We start from the raw sequence: 25,398 nt of genomic DNA, 5'->3' as shown, positions 1-25,398 counted from the left end.
TCGCAACTAGAGAGCAGCGCCATGCTGACGGCCGTGAAGCACCGATGGAGGTCAAATGAGAGCTAACAGCTGATAAAACAATACGCCGCCATTTTCGCTATGTTCGGCCAACATCATGCTGACTGGTTGGAGGAAAGACTGAGCAATGGGCGCTCTTAAAAAAAATCATTGTAAAACCGATGTCATGCATACATTTTTTTTGTTCTTTTTGATCGGTGTCGTTCTCACTGGATGCTTGCGCGTCTTGTAAAAAACGCAGCACTGTCCTTCACCACTCTCTTAAGGGATTGAGTGAGTTGCACGCAGAAACACACCACAATAATGTATTTACACGATCATATGTAGAAATCACTCTAAAATGTTACTGCACGAAAACTTATATGCCTTAGAGCAACCCCTCCATCGAAATCGAGTAACTGTAGCTTAAGAGCCGCAATATATATATATATATATATATCGTTTCGGGTTCTGATGAAGGCCGGACCCCGGCCGAAACGTCAATAAACCGCTTCATACGCGCGTCTACTTCACTGTGAATATTTACCCGGACCCAGAACTGCTTTTTTTCTGGTATATATATATATATATATATATATATATATATATATATATATATATATATATATATATATATATATATATATATATATATATATATATATATATATATATATATATATATATATATATATATATATATATATATATATATATATTGCGGCTCTTAAGCTACAGTTACTCGATTTCGATGGAGTGGTTGCTCTAAGGCGTATAAGTTTTCGTGCAGATATATATATATATATATATATATATATATATATATATATATATATATATATATATATATATATATATATATATATATATATATATATATATATATATATATATATATATATATATATATATATATATATATATATATAATATGACCACTGAGTCGTGGGATGTGAACTCACTTGGAGGCAGTTAGAGATTCCCCAGGCGAGGGAGAAGCTGGGTATACCCCTGAAGACCCACAGGGCGGTGTCCAGTCCCGTAGTGTCCATCGTTTCGTTGTTCGTTGGTTCCAGCAGTGCCGGCAATAAATATAGCAGCGACATGCTCACGTTCAGAATCATGCCTGCAGACGCAACACGTACACGATGACGGTGCATGCATCGGTCGGGTGCGCCGCGATCGTCATAGTCACGCGGAGTCACTCTTTAGTGCGGTAGCACCATCTTACTTCGTACTGCGACTGCTTCTTGCGCTGTGAAAACCTGCGTCTTTATTTTCCTGAACTTTTAGTTTGAAGACTACTAATAGCTGCTTTCGAATGACAAGATTTTTTTTTAAGATACAATAAATCTCAACAGCAGACCTGTTAGAAGTATAAACCTTTTTTTTTAGAACCCTGTTTATATTCCTTTGGCGAAAATAAAGGTCGTGTACTAGCAGAGAAAGCAAAAGCAGAACTTCCCCTTTTAATTATCACGCCACATACGCAGCTACCCCCCCCCCCTCCTTTTTTAAACAAACGTTGAGACATTGAGTCCTTGCTTACTATGGAATGCACTTCATACATTTTTTATTTTTATTTTAAACGTCAGGGAACTCTGTAAAAATGATTAAACTGAAAACGCTGTAAAGGGGTTCGCAAAAGCCGAGGTGCGTCGACCTTTCTCTTATAAAGCTTCCGCTCGCAAGGAAATCTACCTATTTGTAATAGTATAACAGTAATCTAAATAAATGTAGGCTAATGCATTGGTTCTTTTTTTCAGTATCCAGTTAGAGCAGCCTTCCAATACCTTTTTCGAACGTGGTAAATATATTCTCTTATAATCACATGAAAATTCTCTCGTGAATAAATGATACGACTATCACTCGTCCATACTCAGCAGGGAATGTACAGTCACAAGCTTTGTGATAATGAACCCGTCAGCGCGTGGCGCTCGGTAATTGCAGATAACTTTTGGGAACAGCTGGTACATTTTCGTAAGTTAGGTTAAGCGGATGCACTCCTTGATCGCATTTGCGAGTCGTTTGCTGCAGTCTGAGTCAATGTGCATGCAAACGTGACACGGCATGTGCCAGGTACCAGACGGCGACGAGGGTAGCAGACGACGCGCGAGTGATCATAGCGAGCGCGTCCTCTAAGCCTACAAGCTACGAGAATAAACCAGCCGATCGACAGAGTGTTCCGCCTGTATCGAGAGGCATCCGTCCCCGCGTTCACTGTCATATAGCTTGTGACTGTGCCATGAGTTATTGCTCTCCCAGATGAATAGCACTCACAACGCCTTAGTATGCATGCAGTGACATGCGTACGAGTCTTACCAGCGACAATGCTGATGCTTGCGATAGTCACGTATCCCGTCGACGGTTGGTCGCAGACCAGCGAGACGACGTACGCGAGAGGAATCGACGCGCACCCGTAGCTCACCATCAAGGCGTACAGGGAACCTGCACCAGAGGGCGCAAAACACAGGCGTTACGCAGCCACGATTCTTCGCGAATCTAGTCAACACATCGTTTCTATAAATAGAATAAAGAACTATGCAGCAGGCATCAGGCACAGCGTGACTAGAAGGGCGCCAAGCTTTACGTGGAGAGACGTGCCGTTTTGTCCCGCTACGGACAACGAGCGCTGAATCTTCGCCTGCAAACAGCAGCGCCGTAACGGAGCCTAGCGAGCAGAGAAGACAGTTTTCAGTAGCACATGCTGTGAGGGAATTCGTTAATTCACGTTGTTGCCGTGAGCTTTCGAGAAAATTCATGTTACTTTAATATACACCGTTGTGTCGCCAAAGACAACGAAAAGCACCCGTCGAGTGCGATTCGAATACCGCGGAATAATATATATATATATCCTCAATATGCCAATCTAAGAGACGATTTTAGATCTATCTGCCGATCTCTGTCGGTTGTCTAAGAATCTAAGAAAAATCTAAGATATATATATATGTGGACCTAATAAACAGCTACCTCATAAACAGTGAAGACGGCATAATAAAGCGTCATTGGTATATATATGTCCAATCTGCACAAGCAAAATTCAACATTTCTGTGCCAAATAAATAAGCATAAGCAATTTCGTCGAACAGAAACCTTACCAGCCTGAACTGGCTTTAGCGTTGCTCTTCGGTGTCCCTTTGGGCTCTCTGTTTACGCTCACCGACACCCTTGCGATTTTCAAGAAAATTTTTCCAGTCTTCACCGTTCGCATTGCAGAGCATTGTCGTACCAATTGTGGAGGCGTCCGAGTACACCTGGTGTCGGTCCAAAATCATAAACGGGCTCAGGAGCACCATCGAGCAGAGCGCGTGGAACGCCAGGTCAACGGCGAACGCCGAGCCCCAGAACGCGGCTGAGCTGGCACCGCACTGCAGCTGGAGCAGCTTCACGTTGCGCACGCGCTCCTGCGACCAGCGCGCACGTAACGCGTTCACACACACACACACACACACACACACACACACACACACACACACATATATATATATATATATATATATATATATATATATATATATATATATATATATATATATATATATATATATATATATATATATATATATATCATAGTAATTGCCCGACGAGCGAAGAAGCTCAGGGTTTTCATATGTTCAGCCTTAACTACGCTACCCAGCCCGCGTTACCGCGGAGCCTTTCACCACACGAGCTCACGTGACCGCTAATTATACAGCCACCGGGGATCGTCCTATTCTACTTGGCGAGAAACCAACAGAGAAGACACGCCAGACTCGGGGGGCGGGGAGGCAAGGAAGGCGTTAATAAATGAATTATGCATTCCAAGTATATTTGTTTTGATCAGTATATATAGGTGCAGTTGGTTATTTCATTCCGTGATTCGACTGAGAACAAAGCCTCCGTCACCAGCACATCTGCAGGGCACGTACGCATTCATATATGACTATGCCGATTAGATTCGTCGGTACCGCGGCCGTTCCGTCTATATTGCGTGAGAAACGCACTAGCTCGCGCCAAACTTGTTGCCCTTGCCGCGTGTTTTGGCCGGTCAGCTGGTTTTATGTCGGAGACGCCATTACCAACCAATGACCATGGAAAGTTGCTGAAGTAGCCAAGAAGCGATCGCTTAGAATGCCCCGCTCATGAGCTGCGGACTCTTGCCATGCTACACATAGATCATATATACAGTCATACGTAGGTCATCATAGAGCCACCTACATCTGTTAGAAACCGAGTCATGATTAAGTTGTAGTATTGTGCCTCTAAGGGCTGTACGAGCACAGCGGTGTTATAATTTTTAATTTGTAGTCTTGCTACCGATTGTTTCATGTTTGACTGCTTATCCATGCACCAAATTTGTGTTATACATCATCATCTTTGGTGCGCCCCATTACACCAATATGCACTTGTCGATTGGAGTGCAACAAAGAAAACAATGTGCGCCCAAGTAACACAAGTAACAAATGAAAGGAATAATTGTAAACCAGCTAAATGTAGCGCGAAGCTAGAAAGGAAATCCATGCAGGTTTCCGACAATGAAAGTGTTCGCAGTCGCAGACAGTTTCGTTCTAGTACGGAAATCGAGCCCTGGACCGACGGTTTACGGGCGGTCGTTATACTATCTAAGCTAATCAGAAGACAACAGCAGATCGCAAGGCGTGGCCAAAATAATCAACAGTTCGAGGCGCAGCTAGAATGCAGAATAGTAGGATCAGAACCCGAATAGTGCAAGCAGGCGAGGTAACTATATTGTTTACCGCCCCGCACCGAAGTACCATGCCAATAAAATAATCATAATAACCATCATCATCGCATGAATGGTCATCCACTCGATAGCAACATGACATAGCCTTTGTAGCTTCGTGGTACTTTCGGATGGATGACAACATTTCCCTTTGCGAAACCGCCTCCAGCTTTAGGATTTCGGGAGAACTGATCTGACAAGCAACAAATGTTTTGCGCTATATCGTTTCTTTTTCTGCATCTTCGCTCGCTTCGCGCAGTTAATTTCTTTGTCGTAACGCACCAATTCTAGAGCCTAAACCCTCGGGTGAGGGGGTGTGTACTGTGCACCTGTACGGGGAAGAGGACGTATGCGGCGCCGAGGAAAGCCAGACCAACGGGCGCGAAGACGGCGCACATCAAGCGCGTGACGAGCACTATGGTGGGGTCCGGTTCCGGCCTCGGATTCTCCTTGGGCAGCGGGTGGTTGACCACGCGCAGCCGCCAACCGGGAAGGAAGGCGCGCGACGCCGCAACGATGGACACGGCCGACGAATGGGGCGAGTAGCCGCTGTGCCACGCCGTCACCTGCATGCGCGAGGTTAATGTTATCGCATACCTCGCAGGAATAGCCCCGTACAACTAGGAGAGTACGAGTTGCGATACCCTGTACGTGTATTCGGCCCCGTACTGGTACCAATTACGCTCAGAAGTTAGAGCGCTGCTCAGAAAGGTATACTCAGAAACACACAAGGAATCCTCGTAGCAAGCTCAATGCATGCGACGTGTTTCTTTTTTCATAGATTAAGCACTAGTACGTACCTTTGGTAGAGTACGGGAGGAAACATTTTATATTTGTTTACACAATTTGGCGCCAAAAACGCATGACCAGCTATTTCGAAATTTACTTCCACCCACAGCCCCATGGAAGTGCTCCGTGGTACAGTTAAGGTCATCGAAATGAAAAAAAAATCAAGGAATTTGGCAGAATTAAACTGACGATGACTGCCGACAGTAATGCGTTTAGCATTGAATCAATATAGCGAAACAACGTTTCGCCACTGTCGTAAAGAGCGTATGAGGCGTGTACAGCAGCGGGTCCATCTATAGCATGCCACCGCTACGAAGGCTGTGCGTGGCCTCCAAAATGCATGGTGCGCCAGCGCTTGTGTACATTTACAAACACGTCATGCGGCAACCGGGCTCCTCACTCGTGCTTGCTTCTGGAGAAGCTGTGCCGTCTAGTGGCGCCGCCGAGAAGTCCGCGCGGGAACTCCGAGACGACAAGCGTGGCGCGCTGGTTCCTGAGAAACCTGACGATTGTTCCCACTCTTGCCGCGCGCCCACTGGCACATACTTCGCCCAGTGGCGAAGGTTCATTGGGGAGCGGCACATACCCAGTGCATATATGGCGCAGCATGTTAAAGCATTGGTGTGAAAAGCTTTCTTTGAAAAGCGGCACATACCACGTTCATTTGTGGCGCAGCCTGCTAATGCATCGGGTTGCAGTCCACGAGGAGCCCTTGTGACGTGGCTTCGAGTCTGCTCAGCATCGGATAAATTTAAGGATCTTTTTCGTCATTGTGGAGCAGCAAATTCTCAGTGGCACATACCTATTTACCCAAGTTGGCGTCAAAGAGGTTCATTGAAGAGCCGCGCACGCCTACTGGTGCATGCCATATGACCCAAGTTGGCATCCAGGAGGTTCATTGAAGACCAGCCCAGACCAATTGCCACATAACCAGTGCTCAAAGTCGGTGTCAAAAAAGTTTCACTTTCACTGAACAGCGGCGCATATCTAGTCCCGCATCTACAGTGATCTGTGTCGGCGTAAACGAAGTTCGTTGAAGAGCGGCACAGAGTGGTTGAAGAGCGGCACACATGCACACATTGCGGCATACTCGGTGACGGAAGTTGGTCCAATGGTTCGTTTCGAGCCGTGTTCCCCAAGCACAACAGCCCGATACGCTGCCCACTTGACCATGTACTTACTGCCCAGTGACCCATGAAGGCGAGAAAACGGCAAGATACATATAAACTCAGCCCCCGAAAAGTGCATGAAGTACCCCAAGAATGCTACGCACTATAAGAACTAAAACAAGAAAGACGAGTCAGGAACCGACAAAAAAAAAATTACGCTTTCCATGTCTGTCAGCCTACAACGATTTCTATAAAAATTGCTTTTCGCAAATCTTCACTGTATCGACCGTCCTCATCATCGCCAGATCTTGCTGGCAGTCACGCAATAATGTGCTGCATTAATAAAGAAAACGAACTAAATGGAGCAAAATTTTTGTATAATATTGAAAGGATTGCAGCAGGCTTGCTACAACTTAGCATCCACCACTTTCTTTTTCTGGTGGATTAAAGCATTTTTTTCTATAATAGTGAGAAAAACAAGGAGATCCGAGGGGCTTAACTCTTTGTTATAGTTACAACTATATGAAGAAAGCACATATGTAACAGGTACATTGAACATCATGGCTGCAGGGTACGCCGATATGTATTCCAACATGTTTACATGAAACTAGGCAAACTCGCTGATACTTGTATATACAGCTCGGTAGACAAAGCTGCTTGCACACATTATGTCGCGTCGCACCTCTAAAGCCGTCTCGTTGCCTTCTATTTGGCTTCCCGGCACGATGGCGCTCTCTGGCACGCCCGACAGGTTGTTGATGGACCTGAACTGAGCACCGATGATATACTGCGAGCGGTATCGGCGGTAGTTGCTCAGTGCCAAGTTCTGCAGCCACGGGTATGGATCTTCATTGCCAAGGTCGCGCACTTCGGCACCTTGCTCCTGCGATAGGTACCTGCAGAAACATTTTCTTAATGTGAGAGGATTCTTAGTCCGTTTCACCCACGTTGGTGCCCATATTTTTTCTTCATTTCTAACCTCTATCGACTTGCTGCGCGCGCGCTCCACGAACGCGCGCTCTTATATAGCTGACAATACTCAAGCCAAATTCTGCAGTGCCAGCGGGGCAGAACAGGCTGCATCTGGGAGAGCTTTCTGAAAGTCATCGCGGACGAGTTCTGCCGATTTTCTTTTTCTTTTTTTCTTTTTTTGAAGAAATTTTTTAGATGATTTACAAAATTAAAACTGTCCTTTAGCTCTTCCTGAGCGTCGTAGCGAGTCACAAGAGGTGTCAAAACGTAGGTCTCAACAGGAAAAAAACAGGGAGAATTACTCACAGAGTAAGTAAAATAATTGTACGGGCTTAATTAGAGTCAATATAGTCGAAAATTAATCACATTGCTTTATACTACTGTAAAGGGTATACCGCCGTAGATATATACGTGCTGAGGCGAAGGCTGTGCGCGGCACAGTTTTGGTAAAGAGATGGGGTTTGCTTGGATCAAGCAGTGGCCGAGCGAGGCAATGGTGCCTGGAAAACGCCTCCGGCGGTACCCGCATGAAGAGAGACTTAGTCCCAGGGTAAGTAAAATTAACGATACAGGTGGAATTAGCGTCAATGCAGTCGAAAATTAACCACATCGCGCAATACTACTGTAAAGGGTGCACCGCCGTAGATATAGACGTGTTGAGGCAAAGCCTGTGTACGGCACAGTTTTGGTAAAGGAGGGGGTTGGTTGGAACAAGCACTGGCCAAGCGAGGCAATCGTGCCTTGAAGGCGGCTCTGGTGGTATCCGTAGAAGGCGAGACTTAGTTGCATAGTAGGCACTTAGCGTTATTAGGGTGTAGTCAAACATTAACCACATTGCGCTAAACTGCTGTAAAAGGTGCACCGCCGTAGATATAGACGTGTTGAGGCAAAGCCTGTGTACGGCACAGTTTTGGTAAAGGAGGGGGTTTGTTGGATCAGGCACTGGTCAAGCGAGGCAATCGTGCCTTGAAGGCGGCTCTGGCGGTACCCGTAAAAGGCGAGACTTAGTCGCATAGTAGGCAATTAGCGTTATTAGGGTGTAGTCAAACATTAACCACATTGCGCTACACTGCTGTAAAGGGTGCACCGCCGTAGATATATAGGTGTTGAGGCAAAGCCTGTTTACGGTACAGTTCATGTTCGCTTCGATCAAGCAGTGGTCGACTTGAAAGCGGCTCCAGCTGACTTCGAACAGTACAGGCGTAATTAGCGCCAGTATGGTCAAAAATAAGCTACGTTGCTATATCGACTTCATTGTATCCGGAACCGGTCCACCTGGCCTCTTGGTCAAATGCCATCTATATCGACCTGGTCGACCTGCCGAGGCGCACAGGGACATCGCCAAGTCAGACAAAATATTATTACTAATGAGATGGTAATGTCCCGCAGCACCGATGTAAGAAATTGGCAGTGCGCTACATGAAACACGCGAAATGCACAGGACAGCCGCTGAATTGTGGGCACTCGCTGGAACACTGGGCACCAAACTCGCGACATTCCGCTCACTATACCATCACTGTGAATAATGTGACCAATAGCGGTGGAATAAGAAATGTCGCTGGAGCTAGCGTTCCTAGCATGGGTCTTGTCTTCGTCAAGGCAGCGATTTACACAGTTTTCCTGTGAACTTCTGTCTTGCTTGGAATTCCGTGAATAGAACTTGCAGCCTAACCAGTGATTGTGAGCTCTCTGTGAATTATCGCGTTGAGTTTGTTATTTCTTTCTGCATTTGTAAGCTCTGTAGCGAGCAGTTACCAGAAATTCGTTAACACTTTTTTTCGAATAATGTTGTTTTCATAAATTTTTCAGCCATGCATATTTGAGGTGTGAGATTTGAGGGCCTGAATAATTGTAATTTAATTACTCGCTAGGACAGTGACTTTTTCTTTTACACACTGCAAACTGGCTAAGTGCACGGTTACCCGACGAGATGATTTCTCTGTCTCTCTGCATTTGGACTTTGGACAGCGAAATCGAAATTGAACTGCAGCACTAAGGCTACATCTAAGAAGAAAAACGAATTTCGACGGGACCTGCTCATTGTTTTGTAAGACGTGACACATCGCTGCGCCACCGTTTTGCTACGGGGTGCACGTGAATGCACGGTGGGCGCTGCAATTGGCCTTGTTAGACTCTCCCAAAGAATGAAGCCGAGCTCACTTTTCGTATTCCTTAGCAGGTCCGCTCTTGGTCGACTCGTCAGAGGTGTAAAACGCGACGGTGTGGCCGAACATGTTCAGCAGCGAGTACTCGACGGGCCCGGAGTAGCTGAGCTTCCGAGATATGTGCGTCTGGTTGATAAAGACGAACAGCAGCAGGACCTGCCGATGCGCAGAGAGACATCGCCAAGTCAGACAAATGTAATTAGTAAAGGCCCTGTAATGTCACGCAGCGCCGCTGTAAGGCGTTGGCGATGCGCTACCCCGGTACGTACACTTACGACTATTTACACTTTGTCTTCGTACACTATTAGCTTATTTATGGGGTTTAGCGTCGTGGCTTGAAGCGAACTCTGGAGCGAGGACACTCGTGAGAAAGTGAGCGAGTGAGCAAAGCAGTGAGTGATAATAGTTGTGAAATAATAAGCAAGTGAGTGAGTGAGTGAGTGAGTGAGTGAGTGAGTGAGTGAGTGAGTGAGTGAGTGAGTGAGTGAGTGAGTGAGTGAGTGAGTGAGTGAGTGAGTGAGTGAGTGAGTGAGTGTGTAAGTGAGTGAGTGAGTGAGTGAGTGAGTGAGTGAGTGAGTGAGTGAGTGAGTGATAGTTGTGAAATAATAAGCAAGTGAGTGAGTGAGTGAGAGAGTGAGTGAGTGAGTGTTTGAGTGAGTGAGTGAGTGAGTGAGTGTGTAAGTGAGTGAGTGAGTGTGAGTGAGTGAGTGAGTGAGTGAGTGAGTGAGTGAGTGAGTGAGTGAGTGAGTGAGTGAGTGAGTGAGTGAGTGAGTGAGTGAGTGAGTGAGTGAGTGAGTGAGTGAGTGAGTGAGTGAGTGAGTGAGTGAGTGAGTGAGTGAGTGAGTGAGTGAGTGAGTGAGTGAGTGAGTGAGTGAGTGAGTGATTCTATCCGCCGAGCACTCACCGAAAGCGGCAGCAGCAGCATCAGCGTGGGCAGCCTGAAGTCGCGGCGACTGTACTGTAGCTTCTTGGTGACCAGCGCGGCCAGCTGCTGTCTCAGGCGGGGTCGCACATCGCCGCTCGAGGAAAAGTTCGCCTCGACTGCGGTGGCAGGGCCACCTACCGTCGGCTCTCGTCGCACCACTTCAACGTTCGGTGCCTGCTGCGGCTGCTGTGAGGCCTTAATATGGTCCGCATCATGCTCCACCTGCCTCAACACATCTTCGAGAGCTGCCACGTAGACCGAGAGCCATTGCAACGAACGCCCCTGCCACATTTCCTCCAGTTCCTTCAGCAGCTGCACAGATCAAGAATAGTCGAGGGAAAAAAATCGCTATAAGTGAAAAGCGTGTATAACCTTCACTGTCAAAAGATCAAAAGAAAGATGCAGTGTGATGCTCTACATTACTAATTTCAACAACCGAACAGTGAGGAGCACGGCAAACGTGCACCTAACACATAAATGGCGTCGAAATAAGACAGCGCCTCAATGGAAGCACTGATAGAACTTCTTGCGGAGTAACACGACGTATGATAAAATATCAGGTGTAATTTGGGTCACCCGCGCATGTCCAAATCACGACGCTTACCTCGATGAGGGTATCGGCGCGGATGTCTCCAACATTGATATTCTGCGTTCCACCACGATGAAGGTAATTAAGCGGTGCCTTATATTCGCCATCTTCAATGCAGGCTTCGGGTACGTGCTTTTGGAAGATGCGGGTCAATTCAGTGAGCTCATCGGAGACGATGCCTTCTTCCAAAGTCACGCGGATCCAGTATCCCGTACCTGTGCGCAAGAAAGCAACAGACGGTTGCTCTCGAACCTGCGCAGCTTTCACTTGTGGGAAGCATACACAATGCACTAATATACGATCACACCAGAATTATAAACGTGATAGGTAAGAAGCCACTTGGTATATAAGTATATATAAGCCACTTGGTATAAATATGTATAAGACGCTCACATCGACACACAGGCACACAGGCACACTCACAAACAGCAAAATTGTGTATGCATGAGTGCAAACGTGCAGCAAAACGCAGAGTACGGATAACGCTGCGGAAATCAGCACCCGCATTTCCCATACCATAAGTGTTGCGCAGGAAGAGCGAGGAGCCACAGCAGCGCATCCTGCCGGCGGCCAATACGGCGATTCGGTCTCCGAGCGTGTCGGCCTCCTCCATGCTGTGTGTGGTCAGCAGCATGGTCTTGTCCTCGTGGAACCGCAGGACGCACTCCCACAGAGCCCCCTTGCACTCGGGGTCGGCACCTGCCGTCGGTTCGTCGAGCACAACGATCTGCGAGGTACGGCGATATTGAACACCTGCTCAATGGAGAAGGGTGCCAATTCGCTCGAAGACAAGTACAAGCGGAGACAATTTTACTGCAGAAGTGGCTTCTCAACAGGTGCGGCCAGCATAATGTTATAGAGGGACGACAGAAAGGAAGCGTGAACAGCGCTGTCGTCCCTGTATGATGCTTTGCTGGCCACGCCTGTCGATATGCACCAACTATTTCAGCGAAATAATGCAGCTTTTCTCAATGTCTGCCGCAGACTTTCAGATTCAACGGAAATTGTGACATCTCTTGACATAGCAGCATTTGTGTCTACATTGTGGACAGGTATAAACTTTTTTACAGGTCATTTAAGTTTCTGCTGAAGTGCTGATTGACTGGGCTGGGGTACTAGTGAGGAGGAAACAATCGCCCCCATCCAGTCTCCTGCTCACTGGTGCAGCTAAAACCAATCAGCTGGTGGCCTAAATGAACAGTCCACTAGGTGCACACTTACAGAATACCTCCCCAGGACTCCTTCCAAGCGGACAAGGTTTCATCGCTGAGCGTCTTGTATTCCGCAATAGCAACATGCATGCGTAAAGTTAATAAAATTATTATTTAGTGAAACTTAATTGTTCATCAATTGAGTGCGTTTAACTTTAACTGGCACCTGGTCGCCGCTTAGAATAATGAATTGCAGGAAAAAAATAGATTAAATTGCCATGATGCTCTCTTCCTTCTTGAAGCATGAGTTGCCACCACGGCTGCAGACTAATACTGGGTCATTGCTAAGCTTGTAGTTGTAATCTGCGAATGTACATAAACTGGTCATCTTCTAAAGAACTGCAGCATTAAGCACGAAGGACATAGAGTCCTACACCGCTCATAGCATCCACCAGTCCAATAGTGTACAGCAGTGGCGTAGCCAGAAATTTTGTTCGGGGGGGGCTATGCCACTGGCCCAATATATATATATATATATATATATATATATATATATATATATATATATATATATATATATATATATATATATATATATATATATATATATATATATATATATATATATATATATATATATATATATATATATATATATATATATATAGCTGCACGTTGCAGCTCAGCCTCCTTAAGAGGAAGCTTTAGCTCGGGTGCTCCTATTTAAGTACATGTAGAAGGGGAATTCGTTTTTCCCTGCAACCACTTCACCAAATTTGAGGAGGTTTGTGGCATTTAAAATAAAAAGTTTAATTCTAGTGACTACTGGCTTCGACTTTTTCATTTAGGAGGTCAATTATTAAAAATTGGCCAAAATTGAAAATTTTCAGGAAACGAGACTATCAAGTTTAAAACTCCGTGACTCAACAATGAAAAATTATATCACAATTCTGTGAATTGCATCGAATAGTACATCTACAGCGGACAAAATAGATATGTTACACATGAATCTTTAAAAAAATTTAGTATTGTGGAAACACGGCTTTTGCAGAACCCTTGTACACAACGTAACCAATTAACGTAAGATACAAATTGACACAGCAAACTTGTCCGCTTTGACTGTTATAATAGATGCCGTTTACAGAACCACAATGTCTGTTCTTCATGCGTAGCTATTAGTTTGTAAACGCCGTGCTTCTATTTTTTCAAACTTTCGAATTTCCAAAATATTTTAAACAAAATTCAGGCCCTAAATCGAAGTTCTGTTTCCAACAGACACTAGGATTTACCTTCCTCTCTCAAATGCAACCAATTTCAATAAAAGCGATTAGCAGGATTATCTCAGAAAAGCATTTCCGCGTTTTACAAGTATATGAATAGACTGCGTCGGATTGGGCCCGAGCTAAAGCTTCCTCTTAAACAATTTGCCAAGGGATCAAATACATTAATAATAACTGCATTGTCATTGCCAAAGATGCTGCAAACGAATTCTTGAAAGCTACGCTCTGTAAATACAAGTAAAATATGTATGTTTTTTCATCAAATATTATACTCGTATGTGCCCAAAATTGTGCCCAACATAACTGACGCTAATGCTTCTATGTTTTTTGTCTATTTATTAAGTAAAGAAAATATCACACGAACTTTAGAACTATATCAGTTCGAAACCAGGAAAGCAGTGCATGCCGCTGATATAAAAAATTAAAAGGCAATGAACTGAACAAGTTGAGGACAAATATCTTAATGAAACTTTGTCATCCAAGAACCGTGCTTACATTCTTGTATATATGCAATGGCCAGTGAAAAATCTCAATGACGCTGTCGTTTGTTCCAATGTATTCGCAGGAGTAGCTGTCCCTTGTCGTGTATCGTGAGTAATTACACCGAAGTTATAGTCGCGACAGAGAGCACGTATAAAAAGCAGGAGTTCTGCAAGATATATGAGGGCAAGTTAAATGAATGAGCCAACAACGGGGTACTTTATTTAAAAGCAGTCTTCATGAGAATTTAGACATTTGTCCTATTGACTAACGAGTTGCGTGATTCCCGTCTTATAAAACTCCTTGGGTTGCTGCTTCAGAAAGTCTATCTGGTTCCCTTGAGCTGTTTTTTCGGTTGCCCCAAAATTTAGAAGTCGCAAGGTGACAGGTCTGAGCTCTATGGCGGATGTTGCAGCGTTTCCCACTTGAACTTTGCCAGTTTTGTATTAACCACATAAGCGACGTGGGGACAGGCATTGTCGTGGAACAAGATGACCCCATTCGTCAATTTTCCACGTTGTTCGTTCTTGATTGCGACACGCGGCCGTTCTGGCGTTTCACAATATCGGAAACAATTGATAGCTTCTCAAGATTTAGCAAATTCTATCAGTAATGGACCCTGTCGATCGAAAAAAAAGTAAACAACACCTTTCCAGCGGAAATGATGGCCTTTACGTTCTTTGGGTGTGGTAAATTCGAATGTTTCCACTGTAAGCTTTGCCGTCGTGTTTCAGGCCCGTAGTAGTGGCACCAAGGTTCGTCCCCAATCACAGTTGCAAACAAGAAGTCGTCATGCTCATTGTGATACCCGATCAGATGAGTCAAGGCAGCGCGAAACTTCTCCGTCTTCTCGCGATGGATAAAAATCTTGGGGATCCATTGCGCACCAAAGAGCCGATAACCGAGAAGCTCATGAATTACGGCGTGAACCGAACCGTGACTGATGTTCAGACGGTCTGCCAGTTCATCGATGCTTATCCTCCGTTCTTGTTTCAGCAGCTCATGAACCTTTGAAATTGTGTGGGGGGTGATTGCACGATGGTTTTGGCCCAGTCTTGGAACGTCTTTGCAACGTCCTTTGAACCGTTTGCTCCAACGCTTCACAGGGGTCAATGAAATGCAGTGTTCAACGTACACGGCAGTCATATGGTGATTAATTTCTGTTTTGGAAACACCTTCAGCTGTCAGAAACTTCGCGACACCGAGTTGTTCAACTTTTGAAGTGTCCATTATGTGACGCAACCATATTCAGCCCAGTGTATGAGAGCCTTAAAGAACATTTATCTTCACACCTGCGTGTCACTTTTGTAAATGAGACATGCCGTTCTCCTACGCGCATGCCTCGCAGATAATGAACGGAACCATTATTGCGCGGTTAGGGTAGGCTCACTTTCATTTGACTCGCCCTCGTACATTAGAAATGCAAAGATACAATGGGATATGCAAATGCGAAAATACGGCTTGATAAAGGACAAAAAAGTGTCACTGGAAACAAAGTTCACTGCATGTATACACAAAACCTCGCAACAAGATATTTAAGTATACGTATAAGTCTCCAATGAGTCTATGTATGTAGCTGTATAAGTTAACTGTATATAATGCGTCTAATAACTGTATAACTGTAATAACTGTATAATGCGTATATAATACTGTAATGTCAGTAAGTAAGGAACTGTATATAATGCGTCAAACAAGGCAAATAAACATGTTGCACAATCATAGATTCAGTGAATCCTAGATTCCGCCCCCATTCCATCCACTCCCCCCGATGTATTGAGCGCGACGGAAGGCGGCGCGCTTGCTTCCCGCTTTTCTCCTTTGCGCACACAAGACTGAGCCACCATCGTCGGCTCACCCATTCCACCTCCCCTCCTACGCTTTCACTCGCACATACAGCATGCAGTGCGTGGTCACGATGTTATCACCCTTGGACTTTATACGAAACATGAGGGCGATGACAGGAATGCACCTGGAGTGTCCATATAATTGCTTTCGCAATAATATAATAAACGTATCCGGCAACTGAAGCGTCCCGTCGCCCATTACTTTCCGCAAAAGAAGTATCAAAATCGAACTTTCACCATGCGACAATTCGCTGCGCCCCAAGAATGTATTTTTTTTCTAGGAGGCGGAGGCACCGAAATGAAAAAAAAAACGCATAGGAAAGTATGTCGGCCAGAATCTAATGCCTACTTCGAGCACCTAATGGGGCTACGGAAGGAATACCGAAGAAAACATGAGACGCTTGGTCCACTGAGAACCAAACGCATACTGCTCAGTATCCTACAGCGGCGAAAGAAGACTTTCCGGAAAGGTTCCGCTCAAGGAATGCGGTGCAATCCTTCGAATCCCCACAGTGATGGCGGCGAGCGACCATTGTTTTTTTTTTTTTCTCGTCTGCTAGCCAGACAGCGTCCAAAACTCTGTCCGGTGAAAATCCACTCGGCCAGAGCAAACCGAACGCGCACCGAAGCGTACCGCACGGTGGTTGGGGCCATACGAGAAAAACGTATGCGCTCTGGTTGGCTCTGGCAGCTCGCGGGTATAGGGTAGCGAGAAAAAAAAATGAAGAGGCTCAATGTGTCCTCGCGAATAAAAGTCAAAGTAGAAAAAATAAATAAGAACGTAGTTACTTTGGCTGGCTTTAGTGTCTTGACATGGATGTTCTGGCGTAGGTTTTAAAAAAATGTTGATATTTTTTATGTGACATGACGGCACAAATGAACCACCTCAACGCTTCGTCTCATTGGACCTCGCTGCCTGCTTGGTCAACTCGTCTGCTAGTGTGTTGATTTGGCTTGTCTCGTTGTATGTTCCGATGTAAGACTTTAGAAAAGTCAATAGACCTTTGGCGTCAAATGTTTATAACAACATTAAATCCACAAAGTTCCGCAATTGAAAATCTAAAGCACAACTTTGGAAATGTCAATGCACCTTTCACATCAAGAGCTTATGAGATTTATACCCATAAAGTTTCGCAATTGAAATCCATGCGCTCCATAGATTCCGTGGCCTCAGTGAGATGCCGCGGCGAGCCCGCTCACCATCAAAGCGCCCTTGAAACTTTGTGCTCGGATGGGACTGCTTGGCGTTATGTGACTCCCAGTGTATGGGCGTTGCCACGAAATCCAGCCCGAGTTTGCAATCTTCGCGGTTAAATGTCTTTTCGAGCGTCAAAAAGACATTCTAGACGAAATCCAGAGTGATTTCCGGCGCCGGGGGTCGCTTTGGTCGGCGGTGCATGGACAGCACGAAAAAATTTCGGGGGGGGCTGAAGCCCCATAAGCCCCCCCCCTGGCTACGCCCCTGGTGTACAGTGCTCTTCGAATGGATCGCGACAGGGAAACTGCGTAGACAGCTCATACGTGCAATTAATCGAGAGTATATACCATGTCTGTCGCTATGAATCTAGTCACTATAGGTGACGAGGACCCTGATATAAGTGTACGAACCTAAATTACGTTGATGCCCCATGAACTGAAGGCGGTGTAAACGATAGTATATAGATTACATAGCCCTATATTGACACGTTTCGTTCCGTGAGCACTGTGCTCTTTCAAACCTCCGTCTCACTACTTTAAACACTGAGCCCAGCAAACAGACCTGGTACCTGGTTCCTTATTCCGCGTCCTGCCAATCTGTCTCGACAAATGCCGCGATCCACCCTAGCTTATTTTTTCTAGAGTATTTCAGAATTAGTGTATAGCCGAAAGTATCGGCAATTTCATGTCCGCCCGCTTTTATTATATTTTAATTAAATCATTTTCGTTCTTCGATTTTTTTTTTCTAGCAACATGGATAATATTGTTGTCATTGACAGAACGGTACTGTTCTCGCGCTGGTTCGAGGGATATACGGCGTCCTACTGCAAAGCACAAGGTAATGGCTTGAATTCCCGGCCAAGACAACCGTAGAAACGCTCAAAATTACACAACGTGCCGTGCCCTACTACAACGTTAGTAACGCCAAACTTTTGCCAAGAAAGACATGAAATCACAAGAATGGGGTGCAGACCTGAGGGTTACCGACAACGGCGACACCGAGTTGAAGCTTTCGCCTCGTGCCCCAAGAAAGCGAGCTGGCCAGGGTGTCGCGCTTCTCGGATAGGTTGAACGCCACGAGGATCTCCTCGATGGCCTTGTTCGTCGTCACCCAGTTGTCACTACGGATCTGCATAGTAGGAGAGAGTGTACGTAAGCGACCCACGATACCCTTTCTAAGGCACACACACACACACGCGCAAAAAAAAAGATCACCACATTCACGCGAACCTACAGAAAACTGCATGTATTCGAAAACGAGTAACCTCGTCTTCTCGAATTTCTTGAACCACGCTTTCGCTTGTCCTCGATTCACAATTTCTGAAGGCCATTGCTAAAATCTCGCTTCCCCTGTCATGTCAACCTGTCCATACACTCCTCCCTCGCACACGTCTTCTCCGCACAACTATAATGTCTTCTGATGTTCGGGTTCCCCTCATAGCACACGCGCGTTGGCGGGAATCTTGTCATAGGAGCGTCGCAGTTACACAGCTACGAAATGTGATTATGATTATGTTTATTGACATCTGTTTTGAAACGGGGTGGAGACAATAGTCACCTAGCTTGCTTGATTTGTTTTACTACATATATCACCATCTAGCCTTTTGCCTATCTGAAATCGATATTTCGAATTAAAAACATCTATCGCTATATTGTTCCATTGCCTACGTTTGCAATGAGTCGGATTGTATCAATATATTCATTTTTTTACCGCAAATCTGTTAGCCTCTAGTTAGTCAGAATTTTTCGTAGCGTGCTCATCTTGTGGCGTATATTTGCTCCGGTACGTTTTTGCCCTCAGGCAGCCAGCTCGGGCCTCCATCAGGAATCGCGTTATCATACAAAAGTTTTCTTCTGGTTTCTTTCTTGCCGTTTTTTTTAATTTTCATCCATTGCATCCAGTTTAGCCTCTCTGCTTCTCTCACTTTCTTTTTATGATTCCTGGTTGTTTATTTCCACTTTCAGTTTGCCCTGTACTTCGTTGTCAACTTTAACCTCTTCCTCCATTCCGTTTATGGGGTTTGAGGTGCAGATATTTGTACACTTTAGCCAGCATTTCTTTTCATCCATATTTCTTAGTCTTCCTTAAAAACTAATCTTGCTCTGCGCTTATCTGACTTCGGAAGAAGCCCCACCCATTTCACCTTGCATTGTCTCATTTGTCGTTATATCGTGTTATATCTTGGGCACCCAAAGTCAGTCGGCCCACTGCCCTCTGATTAATCTACAACCCCGACAAGATTGCTTATTTATAGCACAGCATTGAATTTGAGAACGTCAGCGCTGGTATCATTACATTTTTCCGAATTCTTCGCACCACCTCATTTTTATTGTAGCCACAAAGTGCTCTATGTTTCATTGATGCTGCATTCCGCTTCGCTTTCATTTTTAAATTATATTAGTGGACGCTTGAGTAGGTATTTCCTTTGGTTATGTGTCACAGGTATTTATATTTCTTGACTAGGGCTACGACATCCTGTTGAATTGATACCACGCCATTGCTCGTCTCTTCCTTAAATATCATAATTCCCGTTTCCTCTGTGCGAAACTTTAGGTCTAGATGGTGCGAGCGCCCCCTGGCCGCACGCCGATTTAGTGTTCCTGCATATGGCTCCATATACAGGGAACCTACGCGGAGAGTATCCCATGCTCCCTCTGCACGACTCCCATCCAAGGAGTCGTGCACCGGAGGCCTCCGAGACCTCCGCTGTGCAGGAATACGCCACGCTTGAAATTTTGGAGCAGATGTCAGTGCAAATATATCATTTTCTACAGCGCTTTATAAATTGCAGGGTTACTTTTACGCTAATAAGCGCCTCTCACACAAAAGGCACAAGTTCATGTATAGGTCGGCATAAGATTATACTCTCCTTATAGCATTTGTTTAGCCATGTTTCCAAACAGAGAAATCGGCTTTAAAAGCTGTTCGCTGTTCAATGATAACAGTAGGAAAGCCCAGTTAGGCCAGTGTTTTGGAACCTTGAAGACAATGCAGCCTGGTTAAATAAACACTTATAATGTGAAACTGACCTGTAGAATCTTGGTTGAAATTGGCGAAACGTGTTTTCCAAAATGACAGCACGAGATATTAAGCACGCAGTAAAACATGTGCACACTCTTTAGATCCTCTTGAGTTACCTTTTGAAAAGTGTGTAAGCATAAATCAGCAATCTGCACAACCAAAATTCAACGTTCGTTAGGCCCGGGACTTGAATTTGACACCCCTGCTACAGATGTTTGCTTAATATAAGTGACACAATCAGGCACGATTGTGAATAGAATAAACAGCCTTGCAGCTACTATAACAGGAAGCGCAATGACATAGACTTAATGTTGGCCCGCAGAGGAAGCGTGAACTCATGTAAAGCACATTATATATGAATTCTAGAATCTTTAAAATATCTCTGCGGACACCTAAATTCATTGCTTAGTTTTAGTCGGATAAATGCTGGATATTGGTGGCATATGTTAGCCATGAAACACGGCATGGAGAACACAAAGTGAACAAATAAATTGACTCGCCATCTCGACCCTGGGAAAGTGGATGGCCAACGAAGCTGTCAGAAAGATACTCAAATGCGGCCGATAGGGATATGAAATGTTTTATTGTTCTGCCTAGTCTTAGCACGACACTGTTGGTGAGCATTACAATTTTGCACTCTTCGACGCTCACCGTATTCACGCTGCCCTTTGGGAGTCTTAACTTTGCGTGTTCTACCCACAGCGGTCTTGCAATGAACTGAAGGAGTTGCTAGGGAAGTCTCCCGTTTATATATGAAGTTTGGCGACGTCACTCACTGATTCGTGTGCCGCTGTTGCCCTTTTTCCCACCGGAGCAGCTTCTTCAACTGTAACCTTCACCGGGAAACACACGCGGGGAGAAGGAATGTGCCTCGCATTGTTCACAGGCGCCTTATCAACCATAATGCGCTTTTGACGCTTGTTTTGTGCTTTTCTTAATTGAAATAAATACTGAGCTGTGTGTTGTATGCCGGATTCCAAAGGAGATATGCACTTTCTTTCGGATCAATTCTTTTGTCTTGCTGACGGACACGAAAATCCCGACCAACTAGGGACAAACAGCTTCGCTGTAGATCCCTGAACAAGGTCGTGCCACGGACTAGTGATATCCATAGAGGAAAGAAATAAACTATAAGAGGGAGTATGACATCACGCATCCAGCCTTCAAAAACCAACTTGCCCCTTTTCTCTCTCCAGTTTCTCCAATGGTCGGCACTGTGCTCGGCGGACTTGGTCCAGTGTGTTGTTTCCCAGTTAAGTTTCAATCGATGCGTTCTTGTTGTTTTACCAACCGCTCACTTTCTCCCGACAGTCTTTATCCATTATCCCGTTATCTTTTTCATTAACCCATTATCTTTTTCATTAACCCATTATCTTTTCAGGAGAGCGTGCGGTGAGCGCGGCAGTAGAAGACGCTAAAGCCTACCTCGACATCATCGCAAGCTGTACCGACTTTTTCCGGCTTCACAATTGCATCACGCTACGCTCCTCCTCAATTTGTTTTTCTTCCTGCATGGTGATAGTACAACAATGTTCAGTGTCGCACCCTGGCGAAGAACTGCAGGTGCTCGAGGACGGTGAGGCCGAGGAAGAGGATGTTCTCCTGCGGACAGAAGCCCATGGAGCGGCGTGCCGCGTCCGTGTTTAGCGCCACATTGTGGCCGGCCACGTAGACGCTGCCGGCGGACGCCTGCTCGAGACCCGTAATGAGCCGCAGCAGAGTCGTCTTGCCCGCACCGTTGCGGCCTAGAAGTACGGTGACATCGCCAGGGTACGCCTTGAGGCTGACGCGACGGAGGGCCACAGTTCTGTTCTGGTAGATCTGCAACAGTTCGAGTTGAGACTAAGCTTGTCACGCGGTCACTCACGATTTCTGCGAGAAGTGACGTACACGCGATACTCACATACGCAGCAGTATATATGACAACGCACTAATTGCGGATGGACATATAGACGGAGGGACGGACAGATGGATGGATAGATGGACGGACGGATGGACGGATGGATGAAAGGATTCATGGATGAATAGATGGCTGGGTAGTGCAATGTTAATAGGTTAATAACACAGTGCGATTTCTCGTGTTGTATCTACTTCATTGAGTAATATTGACACGTGTACCTATCTTTATCGGGCGACCACGTTTCGCCGCCGAACAAATGTTATCGCACAGCGCGGGACGCGCCTGCATGTATCCGAAGTTTCTGGAAAGTTATCGATGCTTCTATCCGCTGTCTGTTGTCGCCGAATCTTGTATTATCTGATTTCATCGCGTGACGCGAATGGTGTAGAACTTTGTGGAAGGCACGCGGGTCCGAACAATTAGACTGGAACATTCAACGACTGCTGTATAAAAGCCGACGCGCTTGACCCGCTGATCAGATTTTCGACGATCGCCGACTGTGTTCGCCGTTATCATTGCGCTTTAAGTGTAGCCTGTCTTGTGGGTACAGTTCGCCCAATAAAAGCTAGTTTTGTCTTTCACAGTACTGCTACTGTGTTCTTTAACGCCACTACCATGTGACAATATATTATAGAGGTGAAATCGCGCTCTCTGCCACATTCGATTTAAGGTAACATCTGTATTATCTTAGAAACCGACACGCATATTACTTATTTATAAGAACGCATACCACCGTCGTTGTAGAAATATAGGCTGCACAAGCATAAATACTGAGAAAAACACGGGTTTTCCCAAGTAAACAAACGCAGTCGCTAAAGTGGGCTCCTCCCCACAAAGACAAATACTAAGGAGAAGCCAACTAGGATGATCACTTTATACAAAACTTACGCCTACATGCAACAATCATGAACAGCCTTTCAGCAGCATCATAAGTGCCTTAACCATCTCCTGTGAAGAAAGATCGACGTTGAACGAATGTACTGATATTGAACCTCGCAGCACTTCACACGTACATGTAGCCTAAACCACACGTGTCATAAAGTAATAAAAGCTGAAAAATAGCTATGCATCGCTATATATATGTCGTCGCGAGAAAATTTGATTGATTGATTGATTGATTGATTGATTGATTGATTGATTGATTGATTGATTGATTGATTGATTGATTGATTGATTGATTGATTGATACGCCATAAGGTGACACTCATAATATGAGGGTCGCTGTAGTGGGAAATGTCGAGATAATTTTCCCCGCCCCAGGTAGACCATCTGCGCTAAACCTGTCGAGTGTTGGCTGACCTTCGTGACGTTGTCCAGCACTATGCCAGGCTTGTCCCGGTCTCCGACGCTCTCAAGCGGAATGCTAGCGTCCGTGGCATCCTTCCTGTGATGCTGCAAATTTTTTGGCGCCTTGGGGTACCAGTAGCTCATCTGCAAAGCAAACGCACGAGAATATACGATGACACCTGTGTATATATAGCAATAGTTATAGCGAGCCAATCACGCGTCTTTACTACTTTAACTTGGGCAGTGAACATTGGTACAAAGTCAGTTAATTTACGAGTCGCGCTGCTGCAAACACACTCACCGTATGTTTGCGCAAACCACCGCTTCCGTGTTTTCAAATATTATGTTGACTAGCAGCTCGTTGGATGCCAGAGAGAAACAGTATGAAAGGAAAGTTTGCATCTAACTCACCGTCTAAAAGCGTGATAACAGGAGAGAAAGGCCTGGGGAAAAAAGACGACGTACGTGGGCGCTGTGTATGTGTCCCTTTCGTTAAACTTGAGCTGTTATTGGTTCATCATGCTGAAAACAAACTTGGCCACAAGAAAGCCATAACTAGGTATCCACCTGACCTTGCAGCAGAGCTACGTACTATAAACCAAAACAGCCGTTGAAGTTTACTTTCATGCCCATGTTACACGTTCAGGTGCTTTTTAACTTCCCTTTTCACCACTCTGCATCCACGTCCTGAGTTTTTGCAGGATAAATGTTATGATATTGCCACATTCATATTGCCGCGTGCATGTGCCAGGCCACGAATACGACGACGATCGTAACGTGCACGGTAGTAGCAGACCGCACGTGGAACGATGGCTCGGAGTGCGGTCTGCTTCACGCAGGCGTTATGTGAATTACGTATATTATCTTCCTGAACGGCATCTTTTGTATAGATCGTACTCAATTTGTTATTTTATTCCCTCTTTTGTACTTTTGTGACGAATTACTAATTATGCCACTATAACTATATTAGTTATACAGATTGTATGGCTTCTTTTTATTACCTAAATCCTCACGACTGTATTCTTTCTTTATTTTATTGTATCCCGCACCACTGTCTAATGCATAGAAATGAGGACGGCTGTACGTAATAAATAAATAAATAAATAAATAAATAAATAAATAAATAAATAAATAAATGCCCCTCTTTTCCAGCCGGTGTTGAGCGCGGTAAAGATAGTTGCACAAATGATCAATTGCTCCATGTTAATTACTTAGAACGACGTACTTAGCACCACAACTGCACTTTCAGAGGTCATTATGGAGAAGCCCTAATTCTGCCATTAAGCGTTACCAAATGTAAAATCATGACGTTTTCCCGTTTGCACACCGTAACACAACGTACTACCTACCACCTTAACTCAGTTACGCTTAAGTGCACGCCATCATACAAGTAAATATATCGCTGTTCACACGACCACTTCGCTATCACGGGTAGCGTATGTATACATCGAAAACACTCCCTCTGAAGCTTCATGCACGTTCGCTTCATGCACGCACATTCTATAACATTCTTCCACTCAACCCTCCACCTCGTTTCAAGTAGATAAGAGCGCCACCCCTTGACTGAAGTGGTTACTGCATTTCATGACCATCTATGGCAATTTCTACAGACGCGTAGCGTCTCTATCAGCTGCACTCAACTCGACGAAATGGAGGAAGAGCTTCGAGTCGATGAACTTAGGCTACATTCCTCAAGAAAGCCGCTCACTTTGGCGAAAAAGAAGGGCTCCTTGGGAATGCCGTACTGCCACGGCCACACGTTGTCCAGGTACCAGACCAGGATGGCATAGAACACGCAGTAGCTCAGGACGACACACATCATCACCGTCAGGGTTATGTTGTCATACAACGAGCCTGTCATATGAAGGTTGCTCCAGCGAGCCCCCTGGTCTAGAAAGAAGGCGTAACGTGTGAGTATTCGACACTTTGTGGGAAAAAGTTGTAGTACAAGTTCAACATTAAACGAAT

The 25,398-nt window shown here is 45.2% G+C and overlaps 1 protein-coding gene across 3 annotated transcripts in view; it reads right to left on the bottom strand.

The window, feature by feature from the left end:
• LOC135902544 (phospholipid-transporting ATPase ABCA3-like) overlaps positions 1 to 25,398 on the bottom strand; it is a 48,228-nt gene that overhangs the window by 15,254 nt on the left and 7,576 nt on the right. For all 3 annotated transcript variants that reach the window (XM_065432677.1, XM_070535400.1, XM_065432678.1), the window contains exons 7-19: positions 25,139 to 25,320; positions 23,443 to 23,574; positions 21,789 to 22,064; positions 18,195 to 18,350; positions 11,786 to 11,996; positions 11,285 to 11,484; positions 10,660 to 10,992; positions 9,751 to 9,911; positions 7,301 to 7,514; positions 5,050 to 5,286; positions 3,227 to 3,401; positions 2,320 to 2,445; positions 960 to 1,123 (exon numbers count right to left, since the gene is read on the bottom strand). In XM_065432677.1, the coding sequence (XP_065288749.1) occupies positions 960 to 1,123; positions 2,320 to 2,445; positions 3,227 to 3,401; positions 5,050 to 5,286; positions 7,301 to 7,514; positions 9,751 to 9,911; positions 10,660 to 10,992; positions 11,285 to 11,484; positions 11,786 to 11,996; positions 18,195 to 18,350; positions 21,789 to 22,064; positions 23,443 to 23,574; positions 25,139 to 25,320 (2,567 nt within the window). The remainder of the gene's footprint in view (positions 1 to 959; positions 1,124 to 2,319; positions 2,446 to 3,226; positions 3,402 to 5,049; positions 5,287 to 7,300; positions 7,515 to 9,750; positions 9,912 to 10,659; positions 10,993 to 11,284; positions 11,485 to 11,785; positions 11,997 to 18,194; positions 18,351 to 21,788; positions 22,065 to 23,442; positions 23,575 to 25,138; positions 25,321 to 25,398) is intronic.

This window comes from Dermacentor albipictus, chromosome 3 (genome assembly GCF_038994185.2).
Source record: "Dermacentor albipictus isolate Rhodes 1998 colony chromosome 3, USDA_Dalb.pri_finalv2, whole genome shotgun sequence".
NCBI classification, from domain to species: domain Eukaryota; kingdom Metazoa; phylum Arthropoda; class Arachnida; order Ixodida; family Ixodidae; genus Dermacentor; species Dermacentor albipictus.
Note: the sequence above shows the minus strand (reverse complement) of the source record. Positions and strands in the feature narration are given on the sequence as shown.